Source organism: Bos indicus, chromosome 2, assembly GCF_029378745.1.
Source record: "Bos indicus isolate NIAB-ARS_2022 breed Sahiwal x Tharparkar chromosome 2, NIAB-ARS_B.indTharparkar_mat_pri_1.0, whole genome shotgun sequence".
Taxonomy (NCBI): domain Eukaryota; kingdom Metazoa; phylum Chordata; class Mammalia; order Artiodactyla; family Bovidae; genus Bos; species Bos indicus.
In genome coordinates, this window is record NC_091761.1 from 47,242,326 (window position 1) to 47,256,066 (window position 13,741).

Genomic DNA, 13,741 nt, shown 5'->3' on the forward strand with positions numbered 1-13,741 from the left:
CCTTGGATAAAACTTCAATTAGTATAATCTTCAATTAACCAGGCTTTTCATTACAATTGATTTTCTAGAATGAAAGAGATGGTATCAGTAGAAAAAGATATTGAAATTGTAAAAAGAGATAACTTTGAAGAGGTGTTCCTTACATTTCTGGAAGGGCAGCAAAACCCAGTGTTCCTAAAGGTGATCCTGAGTCCCAAAAGAAATCATTCAAAACTTCAGTTATGTTCTCTACAGTCTGTTATCCAGAGAAACAGCAGTCTAAGAGCTTGAACATGTTTCTATAAGCAAAGGTTGAAGTACAGAGGATTCTCTATATAGTTCTCAATTAAAGAATCTAATGAACAGGAACATGCTATCACCAGAAACACCTCTGGATGAAAGTCTTCCTGCATGACTTCTCATTATCACCAATGTTTCCTTGCCCCTGCATGCCTGCCCCATCCAAGCACACAGGAATCTCGCTTAGTTAAGATCACCTGAGAATAACAGTTTAAATTCACCTTTAGAAGAAAAGATTCTGACAACCAGAATTCTTGCCCCATCTCATATTTGTTGTCTAATTTTCAGAGCTCTACAGGATACAAATAATGTAGCAAGATACTTGGGATAGAAACCCATTTGCTGAGATGCAGAGATAGCCTTGAGGAGCAAAGTAACTGCGAATATTTTGTTTAACCACCAGAGGGCATCCTAGCACCTCAGGAGAATACAAGAGCCCTCTCCAGTACCCATCCCACAAACAGAGGCTTCAGTTATTCTAAGACAGTGATTCCAACTCTTTTTTTGATGTTTCATAATACACTCCATCTGCCCACTTTTGTCATTATTGCTGTCATTAACTCATCGTATGACTATTTTTTTCAGTAAACATTTAAGAGCTAGGAACACGGAGTGGTCTATCAACCCTGAAAATTGGCAGCAGGTAAAAAGTACACTGGACAGGGCTGAATGCCTGTAATCTGGTGTCAACCTTCCCCTAAAAATTCCCCAACAATGTTGCTAAATGTATCAGGGTCTACCAACACAATGCAGAGTCCAGGTTCACAGCAAGAAAATCCACAAGTATCAACATCTGACTCCATCTTACTTGAACAGAAGCCAAAGTGAAAGTCACTCAGTCACGTCTGACCCTCTGCAACCCCACAGACAATACAGTCCATGGAACTCTCCAGGCCAGAATACTGGAGTGGGTAGCCATTCCCTTCTCCAGGGGATCTTCCAAACCCAGAGATCAAATCCAGGTCTCCCGCATTGCAGGCGGATTCTTTACCAGCTAAGCAACCAGGGAAGCCCCTTACTTTAATGGAGGTTCTCAATAATCAGTTACATTTCTGACTGCCAGTGATTTGCCTACCAATACCACTCATTACACTCCTTTCATAATCCAGTATCATGGAGGTAACAGATGAGAAAAGCCCACAATCTTTAAGTTCAGTTTTATCCTCATGCCTTGGTGATTGGTCCAACATGGTACAGAGATGAGAAACTCATTCTTTAGCCTGACCAAGTGTGCCCTGTGTATTGTCTTTCTGTATAAGGGTAAGAGGACATCCAGCTCTTTTGTGTGGAATTCACAACCTATACCAGCTCCTGGAGGTGAGAACATTGCTGAACCGAGTTAGGGTGTCGTGGGAAGGGAGCAAACACCTCCTCCTCTAAGACGTTCTTCAGCTGAGGGCACGTTGTGTTCTATGCCCAGGTGACATCTGAATTGGAGATGAGTAGAAAAAAAAAAAATTACAAAAATGGGCATTCTCCAAAGTGAGAACTGGGTATTTCTTCCCTCAAACCAGAACCATAACTTCTGAAGCCATACTTATTCTAGGAGGTCAAAAAGGAGATTTTGAATCTACGGCTGATGGAAAAAAACAAAACAAAAGAGCACTCCAAGCAAATATTAACTGCAAGGTTTCTTACCACTTACGAGCTCATATATGTAGTCATATAAGTTCAGAGTTTTTAGTAATTCCAGTATACTGTTATTTTAAAAAGAAGAATCAGAGTTTGCTGCTGTAGGATTATTTAATAACTCTCCTCTGAGTCTGACAGTGACTGAAACGTATGTACTAGACCATGAGGCCCAGTGTGGATGGCTAATTCAGCAGAAGAGACTGCCTCCCCTTCCATCTTGCCTGTATAGGACTCACCCTCACCCACGTGTCTGGAGCATACTGCAGTCACCCAAGGTGCCGTTTCTGGGCCAAGTAAAAGGCAAGTGAAGTGACTGTTCACATTCTAAGACCTAAAAAGTCGTTTGTGGTTGCTATTTAGTCACTCAATTGTGTCCAACTCTTTTAGTGACCTCATGGACCACAGCCTGCCTGGTTCCTCTGTCCATGGGATTCTTCAGGCAAGAATACAGGAGTGGGTTGCAATTTCCTTCTCCAGAGGATCTTCCCAATTCAGGGATCGAACCCCCGTCTCCTGTGTCTCCTGCATTGCAGGGAGACTCTTTACTGCTTGAGCCATCAATGAAGCCCTACAAAGTCATAATGGGAATTAAAAAATCCTTATTAGAAAAAGCGTCTAGAAATGTCAGTTTTATTTACAAGTGCAGCACAGAGCCAAGGCATGATAAAGTTGCTTCCAAGAGGCTGAGGAGCAGGAGGGGAATGAAGAAGCAAGCCCTCTTGGAGGTGAGGGCCCCAGCCACCATTCTGTGGGGACTGGAACTCACACCCTAGCCCCAGCAGACCCCAGGCTGTGCTGAAGAAGTTGATGAGAAGGGAGCTATCAGTGATGAAGGCTGACTTCAGGCCCAGGATCCAGAACGGTTTTATCTGCATCTCTGGTCCATCCACAGCCAGGTCCCTCATGGAGGTGGGGCCCAGGGTCTCTGTCACCTGCTTGAATTTCTTCACCTCCATCTCAGCTAGACCTGAGGTTGGAAGAAAACTAGGCAGCTAATCCAATCCATTTCGTTTACTCAACCTCAACTTGTTATTCTGCTTGTGCCTAGAAATCTGGAAATCTCTGCCTTAAAGAAAAATCGGTGACATTGGAACATGAAAAGAAGAGGCTCACTAATAAACCTAGATGAAGTCAACACCAGGCTCATCTTGTCATTTGCTGCTCTCATCTTGTTTTGTTGACTTAAGTATTGCCCGGACTCTGAAAATGCCCCAAGACATGACTGAGCTGGAGAAATATGAGTTCTTCTGTTTCTTTGCTGTTTGGGCCTGCTGTATCCTAGAACTGAGGGCTGAGAGAGACTCCAGCAGCCATCTTTCCCTCTCACCCCAGAACACCACCAGGGGGACTGAATAGGATTTTTAGGAATAAAAACACAAGACCACCAAAAAAGATTTCCTTGATCTCATTTTTTAGATCAAAACAATTATATCAACTGAATACTCATCGCCAATAAGAAAAGTATCTGTACCCACAATGATAGATCTAAGAAATATATGCATAACTCATGCAATTCCTGAGCTGACCATCTTCAGGATAATCTGGACTCATCTTATCATTTTACAAATTAGGAATACGAAACCCAGATAAATAAAGTAACTTGCCCAAAGTCACATAATTACTCCCCTTTAATGCTCATTGCCATGATGAATTTTTTCCTTACAATTATGAATTAAATCATAATTGTAAGGAAAAAAACAGAATGATTAAGAATATGATGCTATCTAAGTGAAAGTTATCAATGAAATTAACTAGCTATCAATGAAATTAACTAGGGCATCCAATGTCTGGAATTCAAAGCTATCTTAAAAATATTCAAAGTACTTAAAAATAATCTCAATCATACTTCATATTCCTAAAGGTAAAGACTCTTTTTTTTTAATTCCAAAGCCACCCAGACACTCCTTGATTTCATTAGCATTTTTCATCAGCTCTATTTTAGAACTTGGCATAAAAATATCTTCCTTTATCATTATCAGCGGCAGGCACCAACTTCCCATAAATCAACTGCACCTTCATATTGCAAGGACCATTTAATCACCCCAACCTCAGAAGTTTATAGCTCAACACCAACATATGCGTCTAAAAATAAATCCTCAAATATAAAATCATTGAACTGGAACTTAATAGGGTTAATCTTATAGTACCGGAGAATTTTATGCTAAAATTAGATTCATTTGCAAAGATTCATGAAATATTCAGTTACAACAGAGATTCTATGAAAGAACGATTGAGTTTACAAGAGGTCATATGCTCTAAACCTCGATCTGTTATACCACCTAAGAAGAGCTTTCAGTGGTTCCCAGAAATGTCCATAAACAAAAGTAATTTGGGGAGGCCTGTCTAGTATTTAACAATCCCAACTCAAAACCTGAGTGTTCCTCCAAAGCAGACTGAAGTATAACTCGGCCTTTTAAAGGCTAACAGGCTAAACTCCAAGAATTTGGTTTTAACCTTTGAGGTAGAAGTTTAATACTATAACACTATTCCCTAGCTTGATAAAATCCACACATGTTTATCAATGGCTACTCCACAGAAGGTCTTGAGTTCATATAAACCTACAGTAATTAACTGAACAACAACAACAATCATCAAAATAGTATGGTACTGGTATAAAGATTAGATCACTGAAATAGACCAGAGAGACCAGCAATAGCCCCACATACTTTTGAAGGTGGCAGACATGCTCATTATCTTATTGTGGGGATGATGGTTTCATGAATGTACACATATGTCAAAACTTCTCAAACTATACTTTATGTGCAGCTGGGACCTCCCTGGTAGCCCAGTGGTTAAGACTCCACACTCCCAGTGCAAGGGGCCCGGCTTGGGAACAAGACCCTGCATGCCAAAACTGAGATTCTGCCTGCGGCAACTAAGACCTACCAGAGCCAAATAAATAAATACATGCAGCTTATTTTATGTCAATTATACCTCAAGAGAGCTATTTTGTTTGATGTCACTCTTATTTTTCCAATGTCCTGTCTATTTTGTGGCAAATTGTTCTTGATTGATAGCAGTATTTACTCTCGTTTCCCTGTATTCCTAAACTCATAGACAACTTTACACCACGTCCCTTATAACCTTGCTATCGATGGCACTAATGTACACCACCCCAGGGGTTAATCATGGTTGGTTTAAGCCCATTGTAGTAAAACTATTTCTCTTTGCTCTCCCAGCTTCCCTTGCAATTTGGGGTGACCATGTGACCCAATTCTGGCCTCTATAAAGTATAAGGGGATGCCTATTGGGGATTTCTGGGATATAGTTCTCTCCTGGATGAAAGCTGTCTGGCTTTACAGCCCGTCCTGCCTCAGACATGATGATTGGTGCTATAGAAGCTATCTTGCTACCAAGAGACAAAAATCTACAGATGTGAAAAGGTCATAGGCTGAGGAAAACAGAAAGAAAATAAAGACCTGGATCCTTGACATTGTTGAGATCCTGTACCAAAAGTTGCTTCTAAAACTTCAAGAAGCATAGGAATGACCTGGGGACTCTTGTTAAAATGCAGCTTCTAATTCAGTAGGTCTGAGGTGGGCCTGAGAGACTCTAGTTGGAACAAGTTCCCGGGTGATGAAGCTCACAACCTGAATAACAAGAGTCTAGACTTCTTATACGGTGAATAATAAATGTGGCTTTATTTTATTAAGCCACCGTTAGAATCCTCTAATTTCCAGCTGAAAGCTTTCCTAATTCATACTGATTGATTGGGGACCTTCATTCTGTTGTATTTTCATAGAAAAGGAGAGGGCTTCCATGGTGGTCCAGTGGTTGAGACGACTTTGCAATTCAGGGTCCAGGAGGATCCCACATGCTGCAGGGCAGCTAAGCCTGTGGGCCACAACCCCTGAAGCCCGTGCACCTGGAGTCTGTGGACTGCAACCAGAAAGTAACCCCCGCTCAACGCAACTAGAGAAAACCCACGCACAGCAAAAAAGACCCAGTACAGCCAAAAATAAATACATAACTTTAAAAAAAAAAAAGGGAGAAACATTTCTGAGTAGAACTTTTGTTTAACCTATCCAATCCCAAAACTCTGTGACACTGGCATGTAATTCTGAGGATTAAACCAACTCACAGAAGGCCAACCAAGATTTGAGGACATTTCCTATAATTGAAAGGTAATTTTTCTTTTCTGCTCCTTAACCAAAATAATAATTTACTTAGTCACTCAATCAGCCTTTCGTTCATTCACTCAAATATGATCAAGCACATAGCAGATGCAAGACAGCGTGCTAAGCACTGGACACTTAGGAGAATAAACACAGACCTTGCTTGCTCAGATTCGTGCCATTATAAGAGAAGGTAGAGAGGATAAAAGAAGGGCTGGCTTACAGTCTTCACGTCGTTGGTACCAATGATTCCTCCTATCTCCCCCAAATCCTTCAACAGCAGATTCAGGATCTCGGTGGCCCTTTTCTTCTGATGATTGCTAAGCTCCTGCAGCTGGCTCAGTTCTCTCTGCGTGGTTGTCAGTGTAGTCTGAAATACACATTTTAACAACAGATTTAAAGGGCCACCCATCAATTTCATACACACAGTGTCATCAAGAATAACATCACGTAGGGTGGAGTTCTTTTGTCCTCTCATGTAATTTCGACAGGAGTCCTTTTAAGCCAAACTACGGTATAGCTCTGCATTCTCTGATAAGAAGAGGAAGTCGTCTTGGCCTGATACGTCATTTGTCTGCATATCAGATGATAATTTCCAGGTCAGTGGAATAAGTTATTAAAAACAAATAAAGCTCAAAACCAGTCCTTATGTTTATCATGTGTAATCACATCTAATCCTACCTACCAGATGTTCTGTTTCAGTCCACATTCTTCAGGATACAAACATACCTTCAAATGTCTCCACCTCCACTTCTAAACAAACCTGCTCCCTGGGACCACTTCCAAATTCCCATCTGACTTGATAACAGATGGGTCTGGAAGGCCCAAAGGGACATTAATGAGTTTAGAGAACAACCAAGAAAAAGTCTTTCCATCTTCAAGTGAACCAGAACTGGACACTCTTCATCACATTTCAAATGTAGTCTGGTTCAACAGGAGATGGCTTCTAAATATACATATCAGAAACCCCATTTTACCACCAAACATTAACAAATTCATCCCTTTCCCATTCTTCATGTATGCTACCAATATGCATATATTTTTAACTACCTAACTTAACAAACTCTCAACATCAACAAATTTGCCATCTTTTGGTTTCTTGGTATTAACGCAGCCAAAAGAGAAAATAATATGCATAAATTATGGAATTGTAAAGGTTAATGCAAAGACATTTATGTAATTCTTCCATATGCAACTATTTTAGTCGAGTATTTCTTGATAATCAAACTAAAAATAGTATTCTAAACTAGTCTAGTAGTACTTTGGTCTGACAGAAAATAAAACTTGTATCATGGAAAATGTTTCATTGTTTTGGGAAGCAAATATACCACAGACTAGTTAAAAAATCTTGCAGAAAACAGTAAGCCCCGAAAAATCTAAGTCTCCTTCTTTCCTATGTAACTTCTGCTTTGTTTTTCTATTTTTCATTTTTGTTTTTATTTAGGCATTGCCACTGCTTATTTCATTTTGTTTTCAAAATCCACAGAAGCAGTAGTTCCTATCTTGGGAAACATTAAAAAGCCTTCCTACATGCAGCTGAATGTATGGAATAAGCAGCGTTTTCCATCCACAGCATCTACGGTCAACAGATCGGCACTTTCTTGCACCATCTGCTACTTCCCCTTGCTGGGAGGATGGTGGTTTTCCACCAAGCAGAATGGGCACAATCCCATGATACCAGGCCATTGGACTGAGGTGCCAAGGGCAGCTGGTTACAGCCACTCGGCTGCCCACTGCCCATCTTCCAAGTAGAAAAAGCGAAAATGGATGCGTTCCACCAGCAGCCGCCTCACCAAATGCTCACTGGCCCTCTGCCACTAGCTCCCTGTGCAGAACCAGCAGTATCTCTCGCTGGGAGATTCTGAAAATTAGGAAACGTGCAGATCGAAGCACTAGCTGAAAAACAGGACAACAGACAAACCAGGACAGCTAGGTCCTAGGCGAGGACAAGCAGCGCTGGGGAAGGAACGGGCTGCATTCAGGAAGGTGTAAACAGGAAGAGTGGACTCCGTGCCTTGCACGCTCCCCGTCAATACAATGTTCGGGGATTTATTTGCTTACACTGTAGCATGACGCACAGGTCCACGCTAAGTGTTTTATGTAAACTGTCACGAACTCCCATACCCTGAAAGGAACATGTTACTATCACCATTTTTACAGATAAGGAAATGAACACTGAAGTGTTAATGTCTCAACTAAGGCTTAACAGTTGTGAAGTCAGATTTCTAACTAGGATTTTTCTGGCTCCAAAGTCTGCACTTTCTTGAGTATCCTATAAAGCATCACTTCTGGTGTTACAAATCCCCTAGATATAAAACAGACCTGACATGAAGATCTGGGGCAAGTGGACAAGTCACTTACACAAACTATTTCAATTATTGGAGGATTTCACAGAAGGCATCTGTGCCTAACACTGAAAAACCACTCAGCCAACTGCCATGCTATGCCGTGTCTTGTCAGTAAATATCAATAGAAGTACAGGAATGGCACCCGAGGAAGTCCCGCCCCCACACACAAATGCTCCAACCGTTTTCTGGGCCAGCTCGTCTGTCAGCTGCTCATTGGCCCTGGTCTTGTCCTCCACTTCCTGTGACTTCTGGTCGTAATTGACAGCCAGCTCCTCCAGAGCCTGGAGAACTTCTTTCACCTCGTCTTTGGCTGCCTCATTTTCAATCTGGAGACGTGTCAGCTCCTCCTGAATCTTCTCATAGTCTCTTCTCGTGGAAGCTAAAAGCTGGGGAAATTAGATGACACGGAATTGGTGACGCTAATGTTCAAAGGTTTATGTTCAGTGCTGTACTCAAAGATTAGAGAAAATAAGTTGAAAAAGCTCAGGATAACTAGAAACCATATGCTAAATGAAAAGACAGCATGTTGTCTTGAAAATATGTTTCTCTTTCTTTCTGTTTCTTTCGTATTTAAAGCTGCATAAGCTTAATTCCAAGAACTGATTACAGATCAAGAATTACACTTTTTAGCTGACTGGCTATTCCACATGTTGAACAAAGGATGAGGAGGAGTAATTTCCAAGGACTATAATAATACTTACATGGCTTTTTACTATTATCATTTTTTCACATTGTAAACTGGTCGATTTCAGAATCAATCAAAACAGTATAAAAGAGCAGTCCCTAATTTTTCTTAATATTCATCATAGATTACAGAAGAGTTTGCCCCCCACATTAACACTAGTAAAAAGTGAATGACTGACTTTATGGATACTTTCATTATTTTTGTGCTTACTGTATTTTCTGATTTGCCTATAGTGAACAGATATTGTCTTGACAGTATAGAAAAATATTAAGAGTCTTTACTGTAACAAAAAGGAAAGCTTATCACAGCAGTTGTACGAAGTTGGAGATGCACAGCAACAGAATGGGAGGGAGAGGGCAGGAAACGCTGAACAAATGGAAGACTCAACTATAGTTAAGAGGAAAATCAATTAAATATGGTTCCTGCCAAGAGAAATGTTTGTGCAGAGGGCATAATCACTGTCCTAAAGAGATGAAGGGCAACAAAGAGGAAGAGAAGAAAATGGTGAGAGAGTGTGTTACATCTATGAGAGGGGTGGGACTGGGGCCATGAACCATAGCCACTTGCTATAATTGTATCATATGAGCCAATCCATAGCATTTTAGCAACAAAGCAGAAAACACTCTAAAGCACAAAAGAGAAAACATACTTAGGCCCTCTGCAAGGGAATTACGAACCATCTGTATTTGATAGATTGGCTACCTGTTCTTTGCTTAGGTTCCTGTTTGTAAAATACTTGGCAAAAATACAACATAAAAAAGACATCTACTAGAGAACTGAGTGCCATCCAGGGAGAGACTGAAAAAAATTTGCCTCCTTGTAAGTGTATCACATATATACTAACACAGTGCTTGGACCCCTATCTTGTGTTGCTTTCCTCTTCTCTACATTCTACATTTGTTCTTTGAGTATTTTTTTCCCTACAAGACAGCACAAGAACATGGTGTATATCAAAGACCTGAGTTACCTGATTTGCAAAGCTGAGAAAAGGCTGAAATGGAATGAACCAGGAGTGCTGGGCCCCGGGTATGAGGAAGCAGGGTCATCCTTGCCCCACTACCAAGCTCCTCTGTCTCTGCTCTTCATAGATTGTGTAGCAACCAGTTACTTACTCTCAAAACCCTAGAGCTCTACCAAGTCAGACATTTATTTCCTAAACTCAGCTAAAATCAGCTTTTAGCAGCCACTGAAAGGAAATCTACCAAGAAATTTCCACGATTCAGTGATTTTTTAAAAAAAATTCTTTGCAAATTAAATTTCTGGAATAGCCACAACAGACAGTCATAAAAGAACTTTGCAAAAAAAATTTTTATTGCATTCTTTACCTCATCCTGATCCAACATCTGTTGCTTTAGCTTTTCAGCCAGCTGGCTCTGTTGGTTAATTTCATCATCCTGAAACGAAACATCATGTTTAATTTTTTGTGGTTGGTTATGTCATTTTTGATAGCCTGGTTTCTCGATGGACGGCAGTCGGATACCAGGATGCCAGCTGTAAGCTTGCTAATAAGATGAAGCAAATGGTGTGGTGCCTCCTCGCAGATGAGAGGTTGGTTCAAATACGACTTCACCCACCTTTCTCAGCCGATGAAACATTTAGATATTCTGGGGAAATCAATATCCTCCACATTCAACTCAATTCCTTCTCATCCAGAAATCAGCGATGTAGGGCTTGGAAACTGAAAGGGACTCTGGAGTTATCCCTTCCAACTCAAAGATGTTAACAGTGAATTCCTAGCTCAAAAAATTAGGGCGTGAATCTCTAACCACTTGTACTATAACAGGTACGCGTCCCGAACCTTGTCAAACACGTCTGTGAATGGGAACACTGCCATGTGACGGGTGAAAGAGACCAGTATTTCCACTTCAAACCTCTTACTTAGACTAGGAAACATTTACTAGAGAATTCATCTTTGGCATTAGAGAGCTGCCTTTGATTAGGAGCTAAATTTCTTACCAGTCTGAAAAAACCTCAAGGAAGCTGGCATGCAGAAACACGACCGCTTCGTTTCTGTGTGTCACTGAAGTGGGCAAGGATCTCCCCACAGGCTAGTCCGCTCTTCTTGCTCTCAGCTTCTGCCACTAGGTGCTGCTGCCACAAAAGCCAGAGCTACCGCCTCCCACGGCCCAGTGTGAGCAGCTCCGCCTCTCCCCTCCCTAGACGTGGTCCAAAGCGGCAGGCGGCCAGCGCCTAACCGCGTGAGATTCAGTTTTGGTTACAAAGGTGTTCATGAATTCAAAGGAAATTGTGAAGCGCAGCCTGTGCAGAAAGACAGCGCGGCTTCCCACATGCCTCTCCCTTAGGAGCAAGAGAACATCCTGTGTGACGCCGCTTCTGGGGTCTAAACCCCGAGCAGAGTTCAGTCCAGTTCAGTAGTCCTGTGCTCCTCTTTGTGCCAGGAGCTGCCCAGGTGTCTCCACCAGCAGCCCCTAAGACACCTACCTGTACCGCACTGTCCTCCTTTTCCAGAGTGGGGGTTAGAGGGTAAATTCAAGGGCCTGGGCTGCAGGACCTCAGTTTTCCCCAGGATACTCTCCTGCCTGTTTGGTTGTGTCAGTTCATCCACTTAAATCAGGTTAACCAGTATCACAGCCTGATGCTTTCCACAGAGCAAGAAAATTCTAACCTTAATATTATGAGGGCTGTGTCTTCTTTTCCTTTGTATAGAATATCTTTTGGGCTTATTTCTCTGTTCAGGGAGATCGTGTTTCTACTGAACTTTTTAACACCAACTCAACTATTTTATATATAGGAAAATTCAAATGCCAGAATGTTTTCTGAAAAGTGCTTAGAAATCTATTATCCATGGACTAGATCCTAACAGCTGGCATCAGGCCTGTGTCAACAGGTTCTAAGAGATGCACTTAAATGTATAGATACGGACTCCATAGCACATCTTACCCCAAAGTTTTGAAAATTTTTTTACAAGTTAAAAATTCTTTAATGGTTCTAAAAAATACTCATGGCTTTCCTCTTGAAGTCAGATTTCTGGCAGAAGAATTAGGGAAATTATACCAGAGTAAGTGAAATCTCTCTCTCTCTCAAAAAAAAAAGTTATTTCCCCAACTAGAAGACTATCATGTTGGACATATTTTCTCTTCTTCTATATAAACTTAGAATGTCAGTTACCAGGAACAGTTTTAGTGTTTATGTTCCTCAGCGCACAAATATTAAACAACTTAACATGAAAGACTCAAGAAGTTTAACGTGGAAGAGCTGCCACCTCTTCCCCGGGATGTATAAGCAACGGCTACAAGTGATATAAATCACAAGAGACAGAACAGCGGCTCAAGCGCTTTGTTATTATACTGTGTTCATTTCAAAGCCTGACGACGTGGGCTCACTCCTGATGGGTGAGGGGCTGAGAGGCGGCTATGTTTGAGGTACCATGAGAAATCAAGGGCCCTTAGCCTGTCTGGAAAGGATGATGACCAAGGACTACATGATAACAACATGAATCGCTTATGTCAGAGACATTTCCAAACCTACACTTACCCTTTCTTAAGGAAACTTCTCTAAGGAATTAGCATAGTCTGTTGTGATTTTTTTTTTTAATTTTCAAAATTTTCAGAGGAAGATGTGCTGTGCAGTCAATATCTATACATTCAAGCGCATCTTTTAGAATATGTTTATACATGCTCACTCTGATGCCAATTGTTAAAATCTGGTCTGGATAATGGATTAGCAGACACTTTTCAGAAAATATTCTGGTATTTGAAATAAGTGAGTTGTCAGTAGGTTACTGGTCACCCTTACTGACAAAGATGTGTTTGTTGCAATGGTGCTCAGTGAAATGATTCAATGAATACCATCAGTTCAACTCCTACTTACACTTAATTCCGCTCTTACATCTCCATCAGTACAGAAGCACTGGAGAGGTGATGGGGAATGAGAGACAGTGCCAGTGCCAAGCTGCCTGTCTTAACAACTCTGCTCTCAGCCCACCTCTCACCCCCACCCTCGGATACCCCCATCATGTGGCTTCTCCCTTAAACAAAGGGAGAAGACAGAAAAGAAAGAGACTAATATTTAGTGAGCATCTGCTATGTCCTGGAATCGTTTACTCCCCAGTGCAACCTTCTGAAGTAACAGACATGAGCTCCATGTTGCAGGTAAGAAACACAACTTCAGCAGATGGGGCATCAGCCCAGCTCAGCACTGGTAAGCCACGGGACTGACTCTAAAGTGGCTGCTTTTCCATCACACAGCACCGCCTTAGAAAAGCACCTGTCCTTCGACCCCTGGAGGGGCAGCACAGAGGGACAGAGTGGGCAGCGGGAAGGAGAGCACATAAAATCTTTCTTCCAGCACATTCTAGACAAATTCATTAGGACTGACAAGTTCCTCATTTCAAGGGCTGAAGCCAAAATAGGATGAGCACTGGACTGGGAGTCAGAAGATGTGTAAGCTCATTGTAGCTCTGCCACCTCCAGGCGATGTAAGTCATCTGAGCACCCTGGGCTAGCATCTTATCTAAACCTAGATACTTTCAGTGCTGCCACTAATAATCTATGAAGGTGCCTTGTCCCAACTCATGTATTCTTAAAAGTATCAAACCATCAACATCATCAGAAACATGAAATCGCTTCTAGAACCTTTAAAAGGCAGACAAATAAAAAAATGACACCTGATAAGACATACCCAGGCCATCCATGGGTAGAGATACAAATGGCATGACAAGC

At 41.5% G+C, this 13,741-nt stretch overlaps 1 protein-coding gene across 4 annotated transcripts in view; it reads right to left on the reverse strand.

Moving 5' to 3' along the window:
• KIF5C (kinesin family member 5C) overlaps positions 1 to 13,741 on the reverse strand; it is a 159,910-nt gene that overhangs the window by 39,582 nt on the left and 106,587 nt on the right. For all 4 annotated transcript variants that reach the window (XM_019972986.2, XM_070768201.1, XM_070768206.1 and 1 more), the window contains exons 13-15: positions 10,385 to 10,453; positions 8,554 to 8,760; positions 6,250 to 6,396 (exon numbers count right to left, since the gene is read on the reverse strand). In XM_019972986.2, coding sequence (XP_019828545.1) covers positions 6,250 to 6,396; positions 8,554 to 8,760; positions 10,385 to 10,453 — 423 coding nt within the window. The remainder of the gene's footprint in view (positions 1 to 6,249; positions 6,397 to 8,553; positions 8,761 to 10,384; positions 10,454 to 13,741) is intronic.